The following is a 27,897-nucleotide window of genomic DNA, read 5'->3' as shown; positions in this document are numbered from 1 at the left end:
ACAACTTTATCCATAGAGCAATCCTCTGAAGTCATTTGGCTCCATCATGAGGAGTTTGTCTGAAATGAAGTGCGAGCATGCACACACACACAATCAATTCTAATCAACAATCATTATTTATTCAGGAATGCTGGACCCTAAAACTGGAAACACAAACTATGTAATTATTGCATATCCCAATGAATACAATCAGTGAGTATTTGTTTAAAAACTGTTAATGACTGGACTAATGGATTATTTGATGACTAATGATCAATCCATAGAAAATTGATATTCAAATTATGTTTATTTTTTTACACAGACACAAGATTGAATTGTTTCCATGATCAGAAATACAAGTACATGGAAGTCACCTTCTAGAGCAATATATCCAAATATTAGAAAAAGGTGACCCTTACCTCAGAGGGCATACAGAATACTGCAAATGCACAAATTGAAATCTATTTACACATATCAAATTAAATATAGTGTTTTGCTCTCATATTCTCAATCTCTCCTGTGAAATTTACTCTCAGGAAATGCTGTAAACCTTCATGTTCAACTCCTATCTTTGGCATAAGTTAAACTGTAAAAATGTAATATTTACAAAAACACAACATATATATACAGTTGAACTCAGAATTTTACATACACTTAGGTTAGAGTCATTAAAACTTGTTTTTCAACCACTCCACAAATTTCTTGTTAACAAACTATAGTTTTGGCAAGTCGGTTAGGACATCTACTTTGTGCATGACACAAGTAACTTTCCCAACAATTGTTTACAGACAGATTATTTAACTTATAATTCACTGTATCACAATTACAGTGGGTCAGAAGTTTACATACACTAAATTGACTGTGCCTTTAAACAGCTTGGAAAATTCCTGTTTGGCCATAATGACAATCGTATTGTTTAGAGAAAAAGGGGGAGGCTTGCAAGCTGAAGAACACCACCCCAACCGTGAAGCACGAGGGTGGCAGCATCATGTTGTGGGGGTGCTTTGCTGCAGGAGGGACTGGTTCACTTCACAAAATAGATGGCTTCATGAGGAAGGAAAATTATGTGGATATATTGAAGCAACATCTCAAGACATCAGTCAGGAAGTTAAAGCTTGGTCGCAAATGGGTCTTCCAAATGGGCAAGGACCCCAAACGTACTTCCAAAGTTGTGGCAAAATGGCTTAAGGACAACAAAGTCAAGGTATTGGAGTGGCCATCACAAAGCCCTGACCTCAATCCCATAGAACATTTGTGGGCAGAACTGTTAAAGCGTGTGCGAGCAAGGAGGCCTAGAAACCTGATTCAGTTACACCAGCGCTATCAGGAGGAATGGGCCAAAATTCACCCAACTTATTGTGGAAAGCTTGTGGAAGGCTACCCTGAAACGTTTGACCCAAGTTAAACAATTTAAAGGCAATGCTACCATATACTAATTGAGTGTATGTAAACTTCTGACCCACTGGGAATGTGATGAAAGAAATAAAAGTGGTGATCCTAACAGGCCTAAGACAGGGAATTTTTACTAGGATTAAATGTCAGGAATTGTGAAAAACTGAGTTCAAATGTATTTGGCTAAGGTGTATATAAACGTACGACTTCAACTGTACATATAAGGTAGCCTAAAAGGGTAAAATGATTCCCCAAAAATGCTGTGCAATCAAATATGCAGCTTTCCAAACCTAGACAAAAATCCATTTGTGTATTTATTTTATATTTATCTTCCATTGAGAATTTGAATAAACTTTTCTCAATAACAAGATTATGAAGTCTCAACTAAGGTTGAACTCATTCAAAAAATATCAAAAATTCATAAAAGCTGGCCTTACAGGGTCCTATAACGCCCCAAAATTACTGTACACTCAAACAGGTCGATTTTCTAAACTTGACAAAAACCCATTTCAATATTTGTTTAAAAATGTTGCTTAAGTTGGTCTCACTGAAACAAACAAGTAATTAATATGTTATTACTGTAATTACCATTTTACCATGTACTTGCGAATTCCTAGTAATTTAAATAAAAGTAATTACTAGAAAGTACCTAGTAATGTCTACAACAGTCAAATAAAATGCTACCAACTTTGTTAAGTGAACCTTTAGTCGGGTGAGCTTATTAAATTACTACATAAGTCTGATCTTAAAGTTTAATTGTGAAATGTAACTGTACTCTACATTACTGCTGAATTATCAGTAAAAATATTCACACCATAAACACTTATGTCAATCGATTTTGTGCGGCATTCCCTCTGTCATCTCTTGTTTTGACTATGATGTCACTATCTAGTATGCACAAAACTCTTCTTGGTTACGCTCTTCGTGGTTAAGGTACTTGATTACTCGTGGTGGGAGGGGCAGTTTGTTGATGCACCTCAGTCTGTGGATTCCAACCTGCTGCCGGATCTTCAGCCTACACAGCTGCATCAGTGGACGCGGTGGCGCTGGAAGACAATGGCAACAGATACGATAATATGTGACGCTTGTACATTATTTAAACAGTATACATATAACATCTGCACAAGTCCCTCAAAATAAGTTCCTGTTTGGGCATTGGTGTGTGTGGCTGTGTGTGCACGCGTGCATGACATCCCCCTCATCACAGAAGTAACCCCAGCAGCTGCTAGACATTAGCTCTGGGATCCAGGTCATGGCACCACTGTAACAGGCTGGTATTGAACCCTGGTTATCACCCATGCATACAGTACCGCTACACCAAAATGCTACTTTCTGTTGTGTAATAAACTCTTAGAACAAAGGGTTATTCGGCTGTAGGGGAACCCTTAAGGGTTCTTTGGCTGTAGCAGAACCCTTAGAATAACCCTTTTTGATTCCATGTAGAACCCTTTTTGATACATTTGAAGTCGGAAGTCTACAGACACCTTAGCCAAACACATTTAAAATCAGTTTTTCACAATTCCTGACATTTAATCCTAGTAAAAATTCCCTGTCTTAGGTCAGTTAGGATCACCACTTATTTTAAGAATGTGAAATATCAGAATAATAGTAGAGTGATTTTATTTCAGCTTTTATTTCTTTCATCACATTCCCAGTGGGTCAGAAGTTTACTTTCACTCAATTAGTATTTTTAGCATTGCCTTTAAATTGTACACCTCCAATTGAATCAAATGATGTCAATTAGCCTATCGGAAGCTTCTAAAGACATGACATCATTTTCTGGAATTTTCCAAGCTGTTTAAAGGCACAGTCAACTTAGCGTATGTAAACCTCTGACCCACTGGAATTGTGATACAGTGAATTATAAGTGAAATAATCTGTCTGTAAACAATTGTTGGAAAAATTACTTGTATCATGCACAAAGTAGATGTCCTAACCAACTTGCCAAAACTATAGTTTGTTAACAAGAAATTTGTGGAGGGATTGAAAAACGAGTTTTAATGACTCCAACCTAAGTGTATGTAAACTTCCGACTTCAACTGTATAACCATTTTAAGTTCCATGTAAAACCCGCTGTAGAAAGGGTTCTACATGGAACCCAAAAGGATTCTACCTGGAACCAAAAATGGTTGTTCTAAGGGTTCTCCTACAGCCGAAGAATCCTTAAAGGTTCTAGATAGCACTTTTCTAAGAGTGAGTGTTTGTGTGTGTGTGTGTGTGTGTGTGTGTGTGTGTGTGTGTGTGTGTGTGTGTGTGTGTGTGTGTGTGTGTGTGTACAGTATGGGTATGTGTGTCTGTGCTTGTTTGCAAGTCTGGGGACACTCACTTGCTTTCTCCTTGATGGCTTCCCAGTCCTCAAAGCTATCTAGGTGTTCAGTAAGTCTGGAGCAGAGTTTCACATGGCCAACATAATCCAGGAGTACGTCTATGATGGGTCCTACCCAGCGGTTTATTGCCTGTGTTGAGATTATCTCACAGAACTATTGATGGAAACACAAAAAGCAATGGTAGGCTATGGTATATTGTATTTTTAAGTCCCCGCAAGAAAGTGTTCCAAATACCTGTGCTAACATGACAGCATGACAGTTACATAGGAGATTACAGTTTAGGTAAACATTATTACATAGTACTTACAGCTGGCTGTAGTATAATTAGAACTACTATGTAGTATAATAACTATACCAGCCTATTTAACTCCCATGTACATTTATAATTTATAACACTTTTTGTAGTGGGATCTCAATACTGTATATAGGATTCACCATTATATTTACAGTGCATCTGAATACATTACACATGCACACACTAAATATTTCACTCTTGTTTTGTTTACCTGAACAGCTTTCCCAGTATTCCTGCGTGTATCGTTATTGTAGCGCAAGTCATCCCTCTCAGAGGTCTCTTGAATGGGTGGATGTGGACCACTGCCGTAAGTGCAACTAAAACAGGAGTGGGCATCACAGCCATTGTCCATCAAATACTTCAGCATTAACAGGTACTTCATACTGAACATGACAGTGGCCGGGAATGAGGTGGGGTGAGTGGGGACGTAGGCGTTAACGTTGGCCCCGTGCTCCACCAGCAAAGTGACCAATTCGATACTACCCTGCCGAACGGCCACAAGTAGTGTGTTGAATGTGTCTAGGTTGGGGTTGGCACCGGCTTCTAGAAGCATGGTGGTCGCTTCCACGTTGCCGTTGGCGACGGCAAAGTATAGAGTTGTGCTGCGATGATCCTCATACATCTTGGAGCGGTCCTCTGACAGCATGGCATTGACATCGTAGCCGGCCTCGATTAGGACCTCCAGGATTTCATCCCTGTTGCACTCGGCGGCAAGATGGAGGGGACTGATGCCACTGCGATTCACTCTGGACTTGCTGGTGGCTTTGATCAGCAACGACACGATACTGAAATAGAAAACCACACAGGGGAAATTAGAGGGTGCCCAGAGTTGAGGATCAAGGGGTAGGGTTGCAAAATTCCCCCAAAACGTCCACTTTTTTCAGAAATCCCAGTTGGAGTATTCCCAGATGGAGAATTCCATCCCTGGTTTTTACCATCCTGATTGCGGAATCCTCCAACCGGAATTGTGTGCTCTACGAACTGAATGATTACTGTAGCATTATCATTGGTTGAGAATCCCTTTCTAACTTCTGTTTCTTCCAGTTGATGTGCGGACTCCTGGAGGAATGTGCAAGTGAGAGGGAAGTCGGTAGAGTCGGAAACATAAACTAGGGGGTAGGGTAGTGTAAAGGATAGAGGCAAGGGGGAGAGCACAATCATTATTTAAAAAAATATATATAACATGTGGCTGCAAGCAGCAATGAACAGGGTTCACTGGATCACAGAAAGGTCAAAAGATCAGTTGAATAAGAAAGCAAGCACTCTATCATGTAGAAATGATCTTCCTTTATGTGGAATCAATGAAAGCATTACCATGTTTATCTCGCAATACCACAAGGATGACGCAAGTTAAGTTTAGTCTAGTGCTGTAGGTTGGTTATATTTCTGAAATTCATTAGAGGCTACTTCACTGAATCTATAGGTACAATACTCTCATATTAGAATGTAGCAACAATTTTTTCTCAAACCATTAAAGACTGATGTAATGAGTCTAAATACAAAATCTGGAGTGAATCTGAAGTATGGTTCATGAGAAAAAGATGATTGCAGATGATTTTCAGCATTAGTGTTACATATGCAAATTAGTTTTTTTTTTTTTTTTTGAGATATCAAAAAGTCTGGTTAATCTTAGGTCTGTCCGTGATAGCGATGACACGTTTCAAGTTTCAAGCTGCTTTAAAGGGATAGTTCAAGTTTACAAAATTACATATTGGTTTCCTTATCTTGTAAGCAGTCTATGGACAAGGTATGAAAGGTATTCGCATTTGTGGCAAAAATCCAAATTGAAATCATGGGACCGATATTAAAAATTTTTTGTGCATCATGTACAAATCATCTGAAAGTATCGAAAAATGTATTACAATGCTTAACAAAGTCACTTATAGATGATTTGGGTGAGCTGTCACTTTAAGTACCTTAAAATGGTAAAAAAAAGAAACAAAAATATTTTCTTAGCAAATAGCAATTTCTCAAGCAAGAATTTTGCTAGTACTGTCTGTGTGGGGATGGGGAAACTGAAAAGTAGCTGTTATTGGCATAGAGATTTGGAACTATTTTATTAACTAATTTACCACCTGGAGATGTCACCAGGCATGCCAAAACTCCATTCTACCAAAACAGGCTGAAAACAGGCTGAAATTGTTAATAAGTATTCCTTTTAAAATAATGACGTAATGGTGGAAGACTGTATATAAGCAATTTGCTCATCTTGTTCAAGCCCATGATTACATACAGGGCCTTCGGAAAGTATTCAGACCATTTGACTTTTTACACGTTGTTACGTTACAGTCTTATTCTAAAATTGATTAAATAAATCCTCAGCAATCTACACACAATACTGCATAAATGACAAAGCAAAAACTGTTTTTTAGAAACTTTTTCACATTGATTAAAAATAAAGAACAGAAATACCTTATTTACATAAGTATTCAGCCCATTTCATATGAGACTCGAAATTTAGCTCAGGTGCTTCCTGTTTCCATTGATCATCCTTGAGATGTTTCTACAACTTGATTGGAGTCCACCTGTGGTAAACTCGATTGATTGGACGTGATTTGCAAAGGCACACACCTGTCTATACAAAGTCCCACAGTTGACAGTGAATGTCAGAGCAAAAACCAAGACATGAGGTCGAAGGAATTGTCTGTAGAGCTCCGAGACTGGATTGCGTCGAGGCACAGATCTGGGCAAGGGTACCAAAAAGTGTCCCCAAAAACACAGTGGCCTCCATCATTCTTAAATGGAAGACGTTTGAAACCACCAAGACTCTTAATAGAGTTGGCCGCCTGGCCAAACTGAGCAATCGGGGGAGAAGGGCCTTGGTTAGGGAGGTGACCAGGAACCCGATGGTCAGTCTGACAGAGATCTAGAGTTCTTCTGTGGAGATGGGAGAACCTTCCAGAAGGACAACCATCTCTGCAGCACTCCACCATTCAGGCCTTTATGGTAGAGTGGCCAGACGGAAGCCTTTCCTCACTAAAAAGCACGACAGCCAGCTTGGAGTTTGCCAAAAGGCACCTAAAGACTCTCAGACCATGACAAACAAGATTCTCTGGTCTGATAAAACCAAGAATGAACTCTTTGGCCTCAAGGCCAAGCGTCACTTCTGGAGGAAACATTGCACCATGCCTATGGTGAAGCATGGTGGTGGGAGCATCAAGCTGTGGGGATGTTTTTCAGTGGCAGGGACTGGGCGACTAGTCAGGATCGATGCAAAGATGAACGGAGCAAAGTACAGAGAGATCCTTGATGAAAACCTGCTCCAGAGCGCTCAGGACCTCAGACTGGGGCAAAGGTTCACCTTCCAACAGGACAACGACCCTAAGCACACAGCAAAGACAACACAGGAGTGGCTTCGGGACAAGTCTCTGAATGTCCTTGAGTTGCCCAGCTAGAGACCGGACTTGAACATGACCGAACGTCTCTGGAGAGACCTGAAAATAGCTGTGCAACAATGCTCCCCATCCAACCTGACAGAGCTTGAGAGGATCTGCAGAGAAGAATGGGAGAAACTTCCCAAATACAGGAGTGCCAACCTTGGAACGTTATACCCAAGAAGACTTGAGGCTGTAATCGCTGTCGAAGGTGCTTCAACAAAGTATTGAGTAAAGGGTCTGAATACTTTTCGTAAACGTGATAGCAGTTTTTTATAGTTAATAACAAAAAAAAAAAAAAATTAAATAATAAAAAATTATCCTGTTTTTCCTTTGTCATTATGGGGTATTGTGTGTAGATTGATGAGGGGAAAAAAACAATTTAATCAATTTTAGAATAAGGCTGTAACCTAACAAAATGTGGAAAATGTCAAGGGGTCTGAATACTTTCCGAAGGCACTGTAGATGACCATGACATGAGCTCCCACGAATGGAGTCAATAAATCATCAGTATCACCACAAGGGCAACTGCAACATTACCAGCTATTAAGACTATTTATATTATATATCTTAAATTATTTGATCATTAGCTCTTGCTGAAGCAAGCACACTGTTTTTAGTGTTTTAGTATTATATAAAACTAGAAAAGTACATTTCCTGAAGAAAATATGGTGTGCTTGCTAGCTTGTTTTACAGTATTTATGGCTTTGAAAATTTTTGAAAATGTTAATGTTATTTTAATGTTTATAGCTTAAACGGTTAAAGAGCAGTCACATTTAAAATGTCTACCAGTGTGCTCTTATTTTTTACATTGAATCAATACATTTTTTGCTAATAATGCTAATTACCACTGTTTATAGTTTATAAAGGTGTTGTCGAATTTGAAGTTAGGATAGCCTGAACATGTGAAAGTTGGTTTGGTGTCACTAGCTTGAACGGTTCAAGAGTTAACGTCGGTGAGTTATTTTATGCTAATCTATGCAAATATATACAGTACCAGTCATTAATTTACTTCTGCCCAATGCATTCGACAAACATTTAGCATTTTCATTAATTTTTGCACTTGAAGTCTATTCAAAAGAAAGAATGGACACCAGCAGTGGAATCACACCGATGGACCGAGGTTACCTGAACGTATCCTCCTGAACTTGAATTGCGTCATCAGTAACCAATCAGAATGGTTATCTGTGGCAAGTTCACATAATGTAGAATGATTCATTATATTTCTATAGACAAGATGGCATCTTGCATAGCAACAAACTCAAGTTGTTTGCACTTTTAAAACATTATATTTTGCTAAATATATGGAATGTAACGTCTTTCCATATTGCTGGTTTGGAAGTTATAATCCACGTGTCAGCGGAAAAATTTGTCCACTTTAGTGAGGCAAAGGTTTGATGGTAAATTGTTCCCTACAAGCCCCTGATCAAATTTATATCTGATACCCTCTCCAAGAAATGTGCTTTCTATGTTTTCCACACCTTTATATATCTTGTTGTAGGGAGTCTATGCAATAGAATGTTCACAGGCTGATAAAGGAATGTTAAAGGAATTATTAATAAAGGGTAAAGGATTAATTATCATTGTGCACATTCTACCTAAAGTATTATTGAAAGAGTTGTGTCAATGTTAGACCAATCCAATTAAAACCATATTGGAAAATGTGTACAATAGCAAGGCATCAATGTTTAGGCTTTTCCTAGCTTCATGTAAAGTTTGGTGCACTCATTATGATCTGATTACACCAATTATGTAATCAGTTATGGCCATGCAAAATCAATGCAGTTCCTCCCCATTGAAATTAATGGTGGCCATCTTGAAAATAGGCTGCTGGGACTGATCTTGTTCTGTGTGAAATTGTGTGTAGTTATCATCAGGTTACCCTGTGATGATAGAGCACATCCCAATGCTGTCCATTTTGGCTCGATATACCCCAAAATGCATACATGTATGACCTTTGACCCCCATGAAAGATTGCATGTTGAGGTAGCCATTCATGGCCCAAAACATTTTTGGGACCAGATGGTGAATCGATTTATCAGCTTTGGAGCTGTTTTCCAACATCCAACTCACTTTGTGTGAGCAGGTCTCCTCTGATACTGTAAACTGGCAGCTTGCTATAATGCTAAAAGCTTAGATAATTCTGTTGTCATACCACACACATTGAACACATGGGGATGAACATCATGGATATCATGCCACTCAATGGATTGAGTGTGAATGATTACATTTACTGACATTAATGACAAAAAAAACACATTAAAAAGCTAACACAAAGTAAACCTCCATAAACAAAGCAATGGTTACAGAAAACATGAAAATATTAATATACAACAATACTACAGAGGACCAAAAAACATTCCAGAGATAACGTTTTAATAACTCATAAATAAATATTCTATTGAGCAAAGCTTGAGTTAAAGTCCCATGTTAAAGGAGCGCTTATCTACCACAACTTCATTGGCAACTCCAGTCAGACATAGGCACTTACTTCACTGACTTGTCATAATTGTAGAAGTCATAGGTCAGCAGGGTTTTTCTGGAAACAATACAACAATGTATGATAATAATATATATTATAATAATAATAATAAAATGTAGGCCAGGGGTAAGCAACATAATTATAATAATCTGGCTATCCCTGGTGTAGGCTATTTGTAAAATGGAAATTGAGAATAAACATATAGTGCCTTCAGAAAGTATTCATACCCCTTGACTTATTCCTTTGTCGTTACACCCTGAATTCAAAATGGATTAAATCATTTTTTTTTCTCTCATCCAGCTACACACAATACCCCATAATGACAAAGTGAAAACATGTTTGTGGAAATGTTGCAAATGTATTGAAAATAAAGTGCAGAAATATCTAATTTACTTAAGTATTCACACACGTTGCTATGACACTCCAAATTGAGCTCAGGGTCATCCAATTTCCTTTGATCATGCTTGAGATTTCACCACAACTTGATAGGAGTCCACCTGTGGTCAATTCAATTGTTTGGATATGATTTAGAAAGAAAAGAAACAGTCCAAGAAACTGTCCGTAGATCTCCGAGATATAATTGTGATGAAGCATATGAAGGGTAAAGGGTATATGAAGGGTGAAGGGTATAAAACAATTTCTAGTGTTGAAAGTTTCCATGAGCACAGTGGTCTAGGCCAGACTCTGCCTAGACCTGGCCGTCCGACCAAACTGAGCAGCTGGGCTAGAAGGACCTTGGTCAAGGAGAACTACAGAGTTCCTTGGCTGAGATAGGAGAACCTGTAGAAGGACAACAGTCTCTACAGCACATCCCCAATCTTTGCTTTATGGGAGAGTGGCCAGATGGAAGCCACTCCTGAGAAAAAGGCACATGACAGCAAGCCTGGAGTTTGCAAAAAGGCACGTGAAAGACAGAGAGCATAAGGCAAAAATGTAACTCTTTGGCCTGAAATGCTAAGCGCTATGTCTTGTGAAAACCAGGCACAGCTAATCACCTGTCTAACACCATCCCTACTGTGAAGCATGGTGGTGTCAGCATCATGCTATGGGGAAGTTTTCAGTGGCAGGGACTGGGAGACTGAGGATAGAGGGAACAATGAATGGAGCCAAAATACAGGAAAATCCTTGATGAGAACCTGTTTCAGTGAAAATTACCTTCGACTGGGTCAAAGATTTACATTCCAACAGGACAATGACCCCAAGCATACTGCCAAAGAAATGCTGGAATGGCTTCAGAACAAGAATGTGAAAGTCCTTGAGTGTCCCAACCAAATCCCAGACTTGAATCCCATTGAAAATCTATGAAAAGACTTGAAGATTGCTGTTTGTAATGTCCCGCTGTTTAGATTGCTTATGTTTATAAGAACTGAGGTCGGGGGCATTCATATACTTTAGTTTAACTTTACTCAGAAGTATGCTGGCATTACATGGTTCACATGGCATATCCCTCCCGCCGTCTGGCTACTGTAAAACATGGAACTGGAATCCCACGGTACGAATACACAGACTGGATTATGGCATAATGTTCACTACGTTACATCCCTCCCTTATTTTAAAATAAAAATAAACTTAGGTTATCACTACTGGTCAGTATATATTTCACTTGGGATACAACATTAAGGTTAACTATTTCACAGTCTTTGAACTCAATGAATTACATCTCTTCAATTAGATATCTTGGAGGTCTTCTATTGGTTCTCTTAGAGTTTTGAGGGTTTGGATCAGGATCCGGGTCTCGATCTGGTTGTTCAGTGACATGTGGACAAGTGTTCAGGTCATCCTATTCTTCCGACAGCTCGGGGTCAAAGTCAACAGGCATTGACGGTGGGAGCTCTTTGAAGAAGGATGAGTTTCTGGTTTCCAGACATCCAGAGCGTGTCACCGTTATCATCGATCCTTTGATTATCATGACTTTGTAAGGTTTAGGATTGTAGGGAGTCGTGAGTTTTCCTTTGACATGCTGACAGCAGAGTACCGTGTCTCCTGGTTTGAGTGTCGAGTGTCCAAACATCAGCTCTGCTGGGGTTTGTTGAGTAGTTCCGTGAGGGGTTGCGCAGTAGTTTCTCAGAAAACTGTCGTGATTTTGTTTCCAAGGTTTTCCTACAGAGTTTGTGACTGTGACAGATTTCTTGAGTGTTCTCATTAGGCGTTCTGCTTCGGCATTAGCTCTCAGCCAGTAAGGTGTTATCTTTCTATGTTAAATCCAAGGTAGTGGCTGAAATCTGTGAAGGACTGTCCATTGAAGGGAGGTCCATTGTCCGTTTTTACAATCTCAGGTACTCCAAAGGAGGAGAAAACTTTGTCAATGTTTCGACATAGACAGTGGTTCCATATAATTTCCTGCAGTGGCAGCTTGACATTGAATGCAGTGCTGAATTGCTTTTTCCACCATGTCATCCATGCCTGAAAACCAAACCTTCTCTCTCAGTAGCTGTTTTGTTTTCACAATACCTAGATGTCCTGTGTGAGCTAGGTTGATTGCTTTGTTATGGAGAAAGCCTGGAAGAATGAGCCGTGTTCCTCCCAGAATGATGTTTTCTTGTGCATTGACTGTTAGTTCATGTCTCATGCTAAAGAGTGCTTTTAATGTTTGGAAATCAACATCTTGTGTGTCATGTAGTGAATCTTGCCAGGTGCCTGTGGACAATAGGCACATCACCTTTTGTAGAGCTGAGTCTTTGTTTCTTATTGCACCTCTTTTAGAATCAGCTTTGGGAACTGTGTTGTCAATGATAAAGTTCACATATTAGTCTGCCATGCAAGAGGTTCTTTGTGGTGTTCCCCCTGAGATGGGATGTATTGACATGTATTCAGCAGGGTTATCTTTACCGGCTTTGTACTTCACAGTGTAGCTGTAGGGTTGTAGTCTCAGTCTCCATCACTCAAGTCATGCTGGGGGTGTGGCTTTTGGGTTGTTGAAGATAAGCTCTACTCTGTGATGACCGTGAAGTGAGCTCCGTAGAGATACAAGTGAAAGTGTTCACATGCCCAGATGATCTCCAGAGCTTCTCTCTCGGTTTGTGAGTAGCGCTGTTCAATCTCTGAAAGAGCTCCGCTGGCATATGTGATGATCTGGACGTCTTTGTCACTTGTAGGGTTGTGCTGACTTAGTATGGCACCTAAATCAACTTGGCTGGCATCAACTAACAGTGTCGACCTCTTGGCTGGGTCAAAGTAGGATGTCGTCGTGTGCTGCATCAGACGTGTTCTTCATTTTTCCATCGCTTTGGTCTCCAAGACCAGGTGTGACCTTTTCTTGTGAGCTCACAAAGAGGCTGTGCGGTTGTTGCGACGTCTGGGATGAACCGTGAGCAGTATTGTATCATACCCAGTAGACTGCAAACTTCCGGGACATTTTGAGGTTCTGGCAGATTCTGTATGGCTTTGATTTTCTTTGGATCCGCTGAAATGCCCTTCTCAGAGAAAACATAGCCGTAAAACTGAAGTGTTGTTTTGCTGTATTCACATTTTTCTTTGTTCAGCGTGAGATTTTTCTCTCTCAATCTCTGAAACAAAGCTTTGAGACTTGTGTTGTGTTCATCTTGAGGTCTACCTTAGACTAGGGTGTCATCGCTCATGTTTCTCACGTTGGGAATGCCTTGCAGCACTTGCTGTATTGCATTTTGAAACACCTTGGCAGCTGAATTTATGCCAAAGTTTAGTCTGGTGTATCTCCAGAGGCCAGTATGTGTAGTGACGGTTGTGATATATCTTGAGTCTAGATGTAACTCAAGCTGGTGGTATCCAGCATTAAGATCTAGCTTGGAGAACACCACTGCTCCATTCAGATCATGGATGAGATCATCAACCGTTGGTGTGATTTGTCATTCACGTTGTATTGCTGTGTTCAGAAGGCGCATGACGACACAGACTCAAACTTTACCAGGGGTCTTGGGTTTTGGTCTGGGATACCCATGGCTTTGGCTCGCTGTTTTTTTTCAATGATGTCTTGGCTTTGTAGTGTGTCAAGCTCCTGTTGAACTTTTTCTCTCATGTGGAAAGGAATCCTCCTGTGTGGTTGTACTGCTGTTTGAACTATGTCATCAATGTGCAGCCTCACTTGAAGGTCTTTGAGTTATCCAATGCCTTGGAAGAGGTCCTGGTATTCGTTTGTAAACTGGCTTATGAACCATCCGCTGGTTCACTTGGCGTGCACAGAGAGTTTATTATTTTCAGAAGTCCAAGGTCTGTTGCTGTCTGACAGCGAAGTAGTGAACCAGAGTCACCTTTGACTACATAGAAAGTGGTATCCACCATCTTAGTCTTGGAGCGGACTGGTGCTGTGAATTTTCCTCTCAGTGGAAGTGGTTCGGAGCCATAAGCAAATATGTTTGCTTTAGCCTGTTTTAATTCACAGCTGGGCTTTAACTTGTCATATGTGACATCAAATGTTAACGCTTGCTCCCGAATCAACAATAACATCCACAGTTGTGTTCATAATGGTAACTTGGATGTGTGGTGTACACACAACATAAACATAATCATCATCAGAGCTTGGTGAGGTGTCTTGTTTTTGTGTCTTTTTGTCATCTTGTGACTGCACTTTATGCACTTTGTGTTTCGGAAGCTGTTGGGTTAGTTTTTCAGCAACTGGAGGAGTGGACTCGGTGGTCTGTGATCTACAGCATTTATTTAAGTGATTTAACTTTCCACATCCATTCCACACTTTCCACACTTTCCTTTTTTCCCCACTTGCTGGGCAATTTGTTTGTCCTCCATTGTTGTGGGAATTTTTCTCCACAGTTATTGCGTTTTCTGTTTTGACTTTTGTCGCTTTCATTTTTGTAGCCCTGGCTTTTGTTATATTTTTTATTTTGTACAGCGCACACTGAAAGTTATTTTTGTGATTTTGAATGAGCATTCTCCATGCCTGCAGCTTGTTTATCCGACATCTCTTGTGCGTTGCCTGTATCAAGTGGTTGTTGGAGAACCATTGAACCATCTTTTAGCCCCATCCGGTGGATGCTAATTGCTTCAATCTTGTGTGGTAAGCATCCAAGGTTTCATTTTAATTTGTCTTGCTTGTCTGAAAACGTAGGTTTCATAAATATGCATTGAGCTTGGCTACAGCTGTAACATAGTCATCAGCTGCTCCAGTATCTTGCAGTTTGTCAAGTATATCGTACACATCCGACCCTGCATAGTGTAACAGTAATGCCATTTTCTGTGTGTTATCCGCAATGTCTAATGCAACTAGAAAATTCTTGAATCTGTTGATCCATTTTTTTCCACCTCGAGCCGATTGAGTTGGGCTCTAGCTATCGTGGTATTGTACCGTAATGTACGATGTTAGCTGATTATGATGTTAGCTAGGCTGTTGATGCTATCTGTGTTTACTCACATAGGTACGTAGTTTGTCTTGTATATTGCATTCTTCTCTTGTGCGTTTCACGCTGTTTAGATTACTTATGTTTATAAGAACTGAGGTCGGGGCATTAGTATACTTTAGTTTAACTTTGCTCACTAGTATGCTGACATCACATGGCTCACATGGCATATCACTCCCACTGTCTGGCTACTGTAAAACATGGAACTGGAATCCCACAGTACGAATACACATGCTGGATTATGGCATAATGTTCACTACATTACACTGTTCATCTCCTCTCCCCATGTAATTTAACAGCTTGAGAAAATCTGCAAGGGGGAAAATCCCCAAATCCAGATGTACAAAACTGATACCCACATACCCAAGATGACTCAAAGCTGTAATCTCTGCCAAAGGTTTTTCTACATAGTATTGACTCAGAGGTGTGAATAGTTATGTAAATGAGATATTTCTGTATTTCATTTTCAATAAATATGACAAATTCTAAAAACATGGTTTCGCTTTGTTGTTATGGGGTTTTGCGTGTAGATGGGTGAGAGAAAAAAAATGATTTAATCAATTTTGAATTCAGGCTTTAACACACAATGTGGAATAAGACAAAGGGTATGAATACTTTCTGAAGGCACTGTGCCTCTCATATAATGAGACATACATCATCAAAAATCATCTATAAGTAACTTTATTGAGCTGATTTGGACTTGAAGTGCGAAAAATGCTAATCGGTAGCATTGCCTTGGATTTGTGCCACAGCATTTGGAAACAGTGGCCAGGTAAACAAAGCATGGATTGCTGTCATACCTTGTCCACAGACTGCTCTCAGGGTAAAGAAAGCAATATGTAATTTTGTAATTTGGGCGAACTATCCCTTTAAGTGTACTGTGCGGGGATGTCTGTGCGGGGATGTCTTCCCATATTTCAAGGTTATTTAAGCCAATTGCGCCTACCCATCAGTTCCTCGTTGGGCAGCGATATGTAGTGGCAGAAGTCCTTTCTTGCCCGCTTTGTTGGCATCAGCATTCTGAGAAAGAAGAAGCTTCACAATGTCTTCATGGCCATTCTTAGCCGCCTCATACAGAGCTGTGGCCCCATCACTGGCCTCGCTGTTGATATCAGCACCTACAACATATATTCAGTGTAACATACAGCAAGAAACGTCAACCAAAGATCCATGGTTAGAGCCCCATAACAGCTCTATGTGGTCTGTGGACTGTCTCAATTCGGTGTAATGTCATTTGGCCTACAGAATTCACCCGCTTTTCGAGGGGAAAATCGTACCGTGTTTAATGAGAAATCGAAGTGTTTCCACGCATCCACTCTGGGCTGCAGTAAACAGGGGCGTGATACCGTACATGTTGGTTGGGCTGAGCTTAGCCCCGGCCTGGACCAACATCTCACATATCTCCACACTGTTGCGGCTCACAGCCTCCTGGAGAGCCGTCCAGCCCTGGATGCAGTGTTTGTTCACCACAGCACCGTGATTCAGAAGCATGGCCACAATCTCAGCATTCTCCCTTTCACAAGCTGTGGAATACGGTCAAAGATTGACAGACAGGGGAGAAATGGAAGATTTCCCAGCCTTTGTTAGTCATGGTAGGCAGTGTTTCCTAAACAAGGGTTTGAGGTTATTCCCAGGGTACAGTTTGCAGGTACTGGGAGAGCGAATCTGTAATGGCAGATTTTAGGTGTAGTTGTATTGGTCTTCCAATCACCTCTCCTTTCTCCGGAAGTGTGCACTTGTTCACTAGTACTCCCCACAAATGTAAAAGCATTTGATCGGTGTAGGCATGGTCTGGAGAGATTTTCCACCACCATGTTTCTTATACCAGTGATTTTCTTTCAAATCTGCAGCCCAGCCAACCCAAAGGCAAGTTTTATAGCCAGTTTTCTCACAGTGTTGCTGCCCAACAAGTTATTTTACTATCAGTCAAGTAGTCTATGACTTACTACACTTAGAATAAAAGGATAATGACAAAGAGGTTGGAAGATATAGGTCTTAGTAGGTCTCTAAGGCAAATGTGTTACCTTTGTAGAGGGGGGTCTCTCTCTCCTTGGTGGCGAGTTCTGGGTCTGCCCCTTTCTCCAGAAGCGCCTTTACACAGGCCACCCTTTCCCTGCCCACCGCCAAGATAAGAGCAGTCTGGCCTTTCAGGTCGCATTTGTTAATCATTCCAGGTTGAGCTTGAAAAGTGGAAAGAAGAACACAGGAGACAAACATGAGATTAGGTTTTTACTTTATTTTATACCGTTTTTTAAAGTCAGCTATTTAGCTGGCATTTACATGGAAAACTGTAAAATACTTGGTAATTAAATGTTAACCCTAAAAGCGCCCACAGGGGTAAATTTAGAATAACATAATTTCGAAACCCTTTTTTTAATGCTTCTGAATGTTTTTTTTACTTTGTCAACCAACTACTTACAGACAAAAACATATAATTTATCATGATTTCTGTGTTAATATGGAGGAATTAAAAATTATATTTATTTTGTATACCAGTGAGGGGTCGCACGTTGCGTAGTGGTTAAAGCATTGGGCCAGTAACCGAAAGGTTGCTAGTTCAGTATTATTAATAGTGCATGGCTAAGCTGAAAATGTGGGCTCAATAGTAAACTTTGTGGTAAAAGCACAACATTTGGCACAGTTGTAGATGTATGTACCCTGAAAATGTATATCTATTTACTTGTATTACAAAAGGTTAATACATGAAAAGTGTTAATGCTTGACAGACAGTGTTTCTTTGCAATGACTACCAATTTGGGGTCAAAAATTACCCACGTTGGTGCTTTTAAGCAAAACAATATGTTAGCGCTTTTCGGGTTAAAATGGGTGTACTATTTGGTATGGACTACTATGGCGTTCAATTGAAGAAGAAAAAATTGACGTGAGCCCAGAAAATGTCCATTGTTAAACCAAAAAGGACAACAACAATAATCCAATTAATGACTTTGCATCACTATGTACATCTATGGCGTTTTGAATTGCACTTACCCCCAAGAAGAACCCTGACACACTGGTCTTGGCCATAATATGCAGCCTCGTGCAACGGGATCCATCCATACTTGTCAGGCCGCAGTATGTTATTCCCGGTGTCTTTAGCCATAGCTCGTAACGTAGTCACATCACCATTCAGGATGGCTTTCACAATAGTGTCCTCTTCCCTAATAGGCAAACATACCCACCATCACCCACTTACCCTTTTACACCTAGTCCACATACAATGCCTTCAGAAAGTATTCATACCCCTTGACTTATTCCACATTTGGTTGTGTTACAGTCTGAATTCAAAATGGATTCACTTTTTTTACCCATCTACACAATACCCCATAATGACAAAGTGAAAACATGTTTTTAGACATTTTCGTTAATTTATAAAAAATGAAATACAGAAATCTAATTTAAATAAGTATTCACACCCCTGAGTCAAAACATGCTAGAATCACCTTTGGCAGCGTTTAAAGCTGTGCATTTTTCTAGATAAGTCTCTAAGAGCTTTGCACACCTGGATTGTCAAGTTGGTTGTTGATCATTGCTAGACAGCACTGGAGGCTGCTGAGGGGAGAACAGCTAATAATAATGGTTGGAATGGAGTAAATGGAATGGCATCAAACACTTGGAAACCATGTGTTTGATATATTTGATATCATTCCACTGATTCCGCTCCAGTCATTACCACCAATTAAGGTGCCACCAACCTCCTGTACTCCAGTGTATATTTGGCCTTGTGTTTTAGGTTATTGTCCTGCTGAAAGGTGAATTTGTCTCCCAGTGTCTGTTGGAAAGCAGACAACCAGGTTTTCCTCTAGGATTTTGCCTGAGCTTAGCTCTATTACGTTTCTTTTTATCCTAAAAAACTCCCTAGTCCTTGCCGATGACAAGCATACCCATGGTACATGATGCGGCCACCACCATGCTTGAAAATTTGAAGAGTGGTACTCAGTGATGTGTTGTTTTGGATTTGCCCCCCAAAAAAGCGGTTTGTATTCAACACATCAAATTCACATTTTTTGCAGTTTTACTTTAGGGCCTTTTGCAAACAGGATGCATGTTTTGGAATATTTTTGATTCTGTAGAAGCTTCCTTCTTTTCACTCTATCATTTAGGTTAGTATTGTGTATTAACTGAGTATGGATCAACAACATTGTAGTTTTCTCCTATCACAGCCATTAAACTGTAAATGTTTTAAAGTCACCAATCCCTGGTTTACATCCTCTCTGGCAACTGAGTTAGGAAGGACCCTTGTATCTTTGTAGTAACTGAGTGTATTGATACACCATGAAAATTGTAATTAATAACTTCACCATGCTAAAAGAGATACTCAATGTCTTTGTTTTATACCCGTCTACCAATAGGTGCCCTTTGTGAGGCATTGGAAAAGCTCCCTGGTCTTAGTGGTTGAATCTGTGTTTGAAATTCACTGCTCGACTGAGGGACCTTACAGATACTGTAATTGTATATGTTGGGTACAGAGATGAGGTAGTCCTAAAAAAACAATGTTAAACACTATTATTGCACACAGAGTGAGTCCTTGCAATGTATTACTTGTTAAGCACCGAGTCCATGCAACTTAGTATGCGACTTGTTAAAACCCTTTTGGGGCTAATGGGCAGTATTGAGAATTTTGTAAAAAATATGTGCCCATTTTTAACTGCCACCTACACCAACTCAGAAGCTAGGATATGAATTTTCTAAAACTGTTTGAATGGTGTCTGTAAGTATAACAAAACTCATATGGCAGGCAAAAACCTGAGAAAACCTGAGAGAAAAAAAGAATTTTGTGGCTGTACTATTTTTTTTAATCATTGTTTAATAGATACCACAGTGAGAAAGGATTCATTTCGCAACTCCTACGGCTTCCACTAGATGTCAGCGATCTTTATAAAGTTGTTTGAAGCGTCTATGATCAACAGAGACCGGATGACAAGGAAGGGAAGTTGACCTCCCTGGGATGTCGTCACTTCATTATTGGCTGCACCTGCGCAATCATGTGATGCGATACATTTTTCAAATACGTTTTTCAAGACACAGGAGAGGTCGGGTTGAAACATTACTGATGTTTCACGTTAAAAATGGCTCTAAAGATTGATGCTAAACAACGTTTGACATGTTTGAACGAACGTAAATAGATTTTTTTTTAAACTTTTCGCCGTGACTTCCCCCCCCCCCCGCGCTACTTTTTAGTAGCCTACCGAAGCGCTAACAACTTGGAGTTATTTGGACATCAATTATGAACTTTGTTGAAAGAAACCACATTTGTTGTGGACATGGGATTCCTGGAAGTGCCAATGGATGAAGATAATCAAAGGTAAGGGATTATTGACAATAGTAATTTTGATATTACATGGTTACAAGATGGTGCTAACCTGTATAGCCTAGCCTATTGTTCTTAGCACAGCACCCGGTTTATTGCAAATTGTGATTTCCCAGTAAAGTTATTTTGAAATCTGGCAATGCAGTAGCATTTACGAAATGTTAAACTATGAATATTTGAATGACAATATTATAATTTACCAATGTTTTCGAATAGTAATTTTGTAATTTGTAACGTTGTTCACCGGAAGCATTTCAGAGAAGAAAAAAATCTGAATTTCACCGCTACTGTAAAATGCTGTTTTTGGATATAAATATGAACTTTATGGAACAAAAAATGCATGTATTGTATAACATAATGTCCTAGGAGTGTCATCTGATGGAGATTGTCAAAGGTTAGTGCATAATTTTAGCTGGTTTCTGCTTTTGGTGACGCCTGACCTTGAATTGAAAATGGATGTTTGTACTTTTGTGGCTATGTACTGTCCTAACATAATCTAACTTTATGCTTTTGCCGTAAAGCCTCTTTGAAAATAGTTGATTGTTTGAGAAATTGAAATTATTAGATTTTTGATGTTTTGAATTTCCAGCCTTGCTAGCAATCCCGTCTCAGGGTTCATTGCTAACCTGTAGCCCCAACAGGTTATTAATCACATTTTTTATAACTTATTTTTATTTGCCATAACAAAATGGTTGAATACTTATTGACTCAAAACATTTCAGCTTTTCATTTTTTATTAATTAGTAAACATTTCTAAAATCATAATCCCACATTGACATAATGGGGTGTAGGCCAGTTACACAAAATCTCAATGTAATACATTTTAAATGTATTGGTTAATTTAAAGGAAAATTCCACTACTTTTCAACCTCATATTCATTATCTCCAGCACCATAGTGTCTATATAAAGTATGTGAAAATAGTGTTGTAGTTTAAATAATAAGATAGAAAATAGTGCCTTTTAAAAAAATATATTATTATCATCATCGTTATTATTTTGAACCCACCTCCCCCATATGTGGGAGGTGGGTTCAAAATAATAACGATGATGATAATAATACTTTTTTTTAACCCCCCAAAGCATAATGTTTCCACCTCCATGTTTGACGGTGGGGATGGTGTTCTTGGGGTCATAGGCAGCATTCCTCCTCCTTCAAACACGGCGAGTTAAGTTGATGCCAAAGAGCTCCATTTGGTCTCATCTGACCACAACACTTTCACCCAGTTGTCCTCTGAATCATTCAGATGTTCATTGGCAAACTTCAGACGGGCATGTATATGTGCTTTCTTGAGCAGAGGGACCTTGTGGACGCTGCAGGATTTCAGTCCTTCACGGCGTAGTGTGTTACCAATTGTTTTCTTGGTGACTATGGTCCAAGCTGCCTTGAGATCATTGACAAGATCCTCCCGTGTAGTTCTGGGCTGATTCCTCACCGTTCGCATGATCATTGCAACTCCACGAGTTGAGATCTTGCATGGAGCCCCAGGCCGAGGGAGATTGACAGTTCTTTTGTGTTTCTTCCATTTGCGAATAATCGCACCAACTGTTGTCACCTTCTCACCAAGCTGCTTGGCGATGGTCTTGTAGCCCATTCCAGCCTTGTGTAGGTCTACAATCTTGTCCCTGACATCCTTGGAGAGCTCTTTGGTCTTTGCCATGGTGGAAAGTTTGGAATCTGATTTGATTGATTGCTTCTGTGTCTTTTATACAGGTAACAAACTGAGATTAGGAGCACTCCCTTTAAGAGTGTGCTCCTAATCTCAGCTCGTTACCTGTATAAAAGACACCTGGGAGCCAGAAATCTTTCTGATTGAGAGGGGGTCAAATACTTATTTCCCTCATTAAAAAGCAAATCAATTTATAACATTTTTGACATGCGTTTTTCTGGATTTTTTGGTTGTTATTCTGTCTCTCACTGTTCAAATTAATCTACCATTAAAATTATAGGGATGAAATACTTTTTTCCCTCACTATATATATATATATATATTTATTTTTTGGTCTTTATTATTCCAAATATTTAAAGTATACATTTGTTTTGCAAGGAGACATTTTTTTTTACTACATTTTTTGGGGTATTTCTTTCCTTGTCTTCCTTCCAATAACTAACATGTCAGAGCCTGCAGGATGCTCTTTTAATGAAGTTAGATCAAAGCTAAATCAATGTCATGATCACATAATGATTCATTAGTGTCCTGCATAACATAACCGAATATAATAGCATAGTATAACATTACTGTTAAAAGCACCGCCTAATTTCTTATGACATTTATGATGATAGTTTGAATGTTCTCATTTCTCTCTCAGTGCGCACCACCAGGCCTGCTCTAAAAATCACTCACGATGCAACACTACATAATTCAAGAAAATATTAATTAATATTCCCATGAAACTGATTGAGATCAAAAGGTTTAGCAGGCATGTGATGACTGTGAAGAATTATCATTCACGATTGAGAGTTACTAAAGGGAGAGCAGCAGCTAAGGAAATAATGCGTTCGTAAAGTAGGCCTCCAGGGGAGGAACTGGTGGTTTGATCACACAGCCTTAGCCTTTTAACTACAGAATGTAGAAATGCGTCCAGAGTGTGAATTATACCATGAAATCTGAGGGAGCCTCTATATTGGGCCTTATCGTAAAGCCGTAATTTAAGGGTAAAATGTATTACATTTGGGGCATGAACACAACCAGTCATGATGTTTTCATCTGATTGTTAAACTAATCACTTAAAAAAGTAGGATACCTGCGGCATCAAAATAATTCCAGCATCCAAACTGTGCATGCTCTATTTGATGAATGTAACAGATGTCTCTTTCCAAACACCATAAGTGTAATGACATTCAGCGATTGTCATATGGCCTACTACAGAGGTGTGTATTCATGGATGCCAAGGCAAGCCATGCTCCCCCAAAATGTGAACAATAAAAATAAACTATCATATCATGTTTCATCATTTTCCTTCAATTCGCAAGTAAGTGGCTGAAAGCATCCGAGCGAGCGAAACAGCGCCCCTCTCTCACTATGTGCAGCCCATGTATCTGATGCCATTTGGCCAAAAAGAGTATGACGTGAGATTGATGCATCTTGCTGTCGGCACGGGTCTCTGTCAAATTCTGTATATTTAGAGACCCCCTAAAGTTGGACATTTGTTGCCTTTAGAGGAGCCATTTTCTCAATCTCTCCCGTAATTCGCACTTGGAATGCGTCATTTTAACATATGTAGACACTGATATGGTGCCTGAGATGAGGTTAAAAGTAGTGGAATTTCCCTTCAACAGATCTTTCCCAGCAGGTTTGTATCCTATAAAGTGGGAAAATAATGTAAAACGTACAACAAATGTCATCACATATTATACAAACATCATTACCTATCCTAAAGTGTTCATGTCTTGGTGTGAAAGCAATATTTGTTGTATTTTGTGAAAGGACACACTTACTCCTTTGCCTCTGGCACGTACTAAATGGAGCCATTGCCTGTGATATGCCAGCATGCGCTTTCCACCAAGTGAGTCACTGCAACGTCGTCATATTTCCTCCTCCTGCTAGATGTGAGATACAGTGCCTATTATAAGTACTCACCCGACTTGAATTTATTAATATTTTAATGAAACAATATATACTAATATATCTTGATTTGATAAGTATGCAATACATGATAGAAACACCCTTCACAGTGATTACAACTGTGAGTCTTTTTTGGTAAGTCTCTAAGAGCTTTGCATACCTGGATTGTGCAATATTTCAAAAGGGTCTGGCTCCAGCAGTTACCTTCTCACGCCACAGATGCTGTGAGACATGCGAGGTCAGGCAGGATGTTGAATGGTGCCAGAGAGTATGGTGTGTTACCACAACCAACAGCACGCGTAGTGAAATTACATTCATGATTTGAAGCTAGGTACTAGCTAGTGTGTACTAGCTAGCTAGCCCAGTTAGTGTGTAATAGCTAGCTAGCATATACTAGCTAGTTAGCTAGCTAGTGTGTACTAGCTAGCTCCACAAGAAACAGTAAGCAACAGTATTGTAACGACCCTGGGTTTATAAGCGTGGATGTTGACTCTGCCGCATGAGCATGCTTTTGCGGCACAGTCGATAGCGCGCTGGACTTCGGGCTAGAAGGTCGAGGGATTGAGACCTGCTCCCTGCTGTTTCATTACATTATTAAAACCTACGCTAACCAGAAACCATGGATAGATGGCGGAATTCAATCAAAACTGAATGCGCAAACCACCGCATTTAACAATGGAACGGTGACTGGGAATATGGCAGAATACAAACATTGTAGTTAATCCCTCCGCAAACAAGCAAAATGTCCGTATAGAGAAAAAGTGGAGTCGCAATTCAACGGCTCAGACACGAGACGTATGTGGCAGGGTCTACAGACAATCATAGACCACTAAAGGAAAACCCGCCACGTCACGGACTCCGACGTCTTTCTTCCAGACAAACTAAACACCTTCTTTGCCCGTTTTGAGGATAATACAGTGCCACTGACACGGCCCGCTACCAAGGACTGTGGTCTCTCCTTCTCTGTGGCCGACGTGAGTAAGACATTTAAACATGTTAACCCTCGCAAGACTGCCGGCCCAGACGGCATCCCTAGCCGCGTACTCAGAGCATGCGCAGACCAGCTGGCTGCTGTGTTTACGGACATATTCAATCTCTCACTATCCCAGTCTGCTGTCCCCACAGCCTTCAAGATGGCCACCATTGTTCCTGTACCCAAGAAAGGAAAAGTAACTGAACTAAATTACTATCGCCCCGTAGCACTCACTTCTGTCATCGTGAAGTGCTTTGAGAGACTAGTCAAGGATCATATCGCCTCCACCTTACCTGTCACCCTAGACCCACTTCAATTTGCTTACCGCCCCAATGGGTCCACAGACGATGCAATCACCATCACACTGCACTGCCTTATCCCATCTCGACAAGAGGAATACCTACAGTTGAAGTCGGAAGTTTACATACACCTTTGCCAAAAACATTTAAACTCAGTTTTCACAATTCCTGACATTTAATCCTTGCAAAAATTCCTTGTCTTACGCCAGTTAGGATCAACACTTTATTTTAAGAATGTGAAATGTCAGAATAATAGTAGGGAGAATGATTTATTCCAGCTTTTATTTCTTTCATCACATTCCCAGTGGGTCAGAAGTTTACATGCACTCAATTAGTATTTGGTAGCATTGCCTTTAAATTGTTTAACTTGGGTCAAACATTTCGGGTAGCCTTCCACAAGCTTCCCACAATAAGTTGGGTGAATTTTGGCCCATTCCTCCTGACAGAGCTGGTGTAACTGAGTCCGGTTTGTTGGCCTCCTTGCTCGCACACACTTTTTACAGTTCTGCCCACAAATTTTCTATAATATTGAGGTCAGGGCTTTGTGATGGCCAATCCAATACCTTGACTTTGTTGTCCTTAAGCCATTTTGCCACAACTTTTGAAGTATGCTTGGGGTCATTGTCCATTTGGAATACCCATTTGCGACCAAGCTTTAACTTCCTGACTGATGTCTTGAGATGTTGCTTCAATATATCCACATAATTTTCCTCCCTCATGAAGCCATCTATTTTGTGAAGTGCACCACTCCTGCAGCAAAGCACCCCCACAACTTGATGCTGCCACCCCCGTGCTTCACGGTTGGGATGGTGTTTTTTGGCTTGCAAGCCTCGCCCTTTTTCCTCCAAACATAACGATGGTCATTATGGCCAAACAGTTCTATTTTTGTTTCATCAGACCAGAGGAAATTTCTCCAAAAAGTACGATCTTTGTCCCCATGTGCAGTTGCAAACCGTAGTCTGGCTTTTTTATGGCGGTTTTAGAGCAGTGGCTTCTTCCTTGCTGAGCGGCCTTTCAGGTTATGCCGATATAGGACTTGTTTTACTGTGGATATAGATACTTTTGTACCGGTTTCCTCCAGCATCTTCACAAGGTCCTTAGCTGTTGTTCTGGGATTGATTTGTACTTTTCGCACCAAAGTACCTTCATCTCTAGGAGACAGAACGCGTCTCCTTCCTGAATGGAATGACGGCTGCGTGGTCCCATGGTCTTTATACTTGCATACTATTGTTTGTACAGATGACCGTGGTACCTTCAGGCGTTTGGAAATTGCTCCCAAGGATGAACCAGACTTGTATAGGGTCTACCATTTTTTTTTCTGAGGTCTTGGCTGATTTCTTTAGATTTTCCCATGATGTCAAGCAAAGAGGCACTGAGTTTGAAGGTAGGCCTAGAAATAAATCCACAGGTACACCTCCAATTGACTCAAATGATGTCAATTAGCCTATCAGACGCTTCTAAAGCCATGACATCATTTTATGGAATTTTCCAAGTTGTCAACTTAGTGGCACAGTCAACTTAGTGTATGTAAACTTCTGATCCACTGGAGTTGTGATGCATTGAATTACAAGTGAAATAATCTGTCTGTAAACAATTTTTGGAAAAAATACTTGTGTCATGCACAAAGTAGATGTCCTAATCGACTTTACAAAACTATAGTTTGTTAACAAGAAATTTGTGGAGTGGTTGAAAAAATAGTTTTATTGACTCCAACCTAAGTGTATGTAAACTTCCGACTTCAACTGTATGTATGAGTGCTGTTCATTGACAATAGCTCAGCATTCAACACCGTAGTACCCTCCATGCTTATCATTAAGCTTGAGGCCCTGGTTCTCAACCCCGCCCTGTGCAACTGGGTCCTGGACTTCCTGATGGGCCACCTCTAGGTGGTGAGGGTAGGAAACAACATCTCCACTTCGCTGATCGTCAACACTGGGGCCCCACAAGGGTGCGTGCTCAGCCCCCTCCTGTTCTCCCAGTTCACCCATGACTGTGTGGCCGTGCACGCCTCCAACTCAATCATCAAGTTTGCTGATGACACAATAGTAGTAGGCTTGATTACAAACAATGACGAGACAGCCTACAGGGAGGAGGTGAGGGCTCTCGGAGTATGGTGTCAGGAAAATAACCTCTCACTCAACGTCAACAAAACAAAGGAGATGATCGTGGACTTCAGGAAACAGCAGAGGGAGCACCCCCCTATCCACATCGACGTGACAGCAGTGGAGAAGGTGGAAAGTTTTAAGTTCCTCGGCATACACATCACTGACAAACTGAAATGGTTCACCCACACAGACAGTGTGGTGGAAGAAGGCACAATACCGCCTCTTCAACCTCAGGAGGCTGAAGAAATTTGTCTTGTCACCTAAAACCCACAAACTTTTACAGATGCACAGTTGAGAGCATCCTGACGAGCTGTATCACCGCCTGGTACGGAAACTGCACCGCCCACAACCGCAGGGGTCTCCAGAGGGTGGTGCGGTCTGCACAACGCATCACTGGGGGAAACTACATTCTCTCCTGGACACCTACAGCACCCGATGTCACAGGAAGGCCAAAAAGATCATCAAGGACAAC

The 27,897-nt window shown here is 40.4% G+C and overlaps 1 protein-coding gene across 3 annotated transcripts in view; it reads right to left on the bottom strand.

The window, feature by feature from the left end:
* Positions 1 to 267: 267 nt before the first annotated feature.
* Positions 268 to 27,897, bottom strand: part of LOC106571696 (ankyrin repeat and SOCS box protein 2) — a 42,120-nt gene continuing 14,490 nt past the window's right edge. For 2 of the 3 annotated variants that reach the window (XM_014145071.3, XM_014145072.3), the window contains 8 exons: positions 18,165 to 18,334; positions 17,201 to 17,356; positions 16,454 to 16,699; positions 16,123 to 16,294; positions 9,859 to 9,906; positions 4,205 to 4,778; positions 3,698 to 3,851; positions 268 to 2,417 (listed from right to left, as the gene is read on the bottom strand). In XM_014145071.3, the coding sequence (XP_014000546.1) occupies positions 2,260 to 2,417; positions 3,698 to 3,851; positions 4,205 to 4,778; positions 9,859 to 9,906; positions 16,123 to 16,294; positions 16,454 to 16,699; positions 17,201 to 17,356; positions 18,165 to 18,334 (1,678 nt within the window). In that variant the 3' untranslated portion in view covers positions 268 to 2,259. The remainder of the gene's footprint in view (positions 2,418 to 3,697; positions 3,852 to 4,204; positions 4,779 to 9,858; positions 9,907 to 16,122; positions 16,295 to 16,453; positions 16,700 to 17,200; positions 17,357 to 18,164; positions 18,335 to 27,897) is intronic. The other variant, XM_082961858.1, reaches the window with a different exon arrangement.

The sequence above is a fragment of the Salmo salar genome, chromosome 15, assembly GCF_965601325.2.
Source record: "Salmo salar chromosome 15, fSalSal1, whole genome shotgun sequence".
Lineage (NCBI taxonomy): Eukaryota > Metazoa > Chordata > Actinopteri > Salmoniformes > Salmonidae > Salmo > Salmo salar.
Note: the sequence above shows the minus strand (reverse complement) of the source record. Positions and strands in the feature narration are given on the sequence as shown.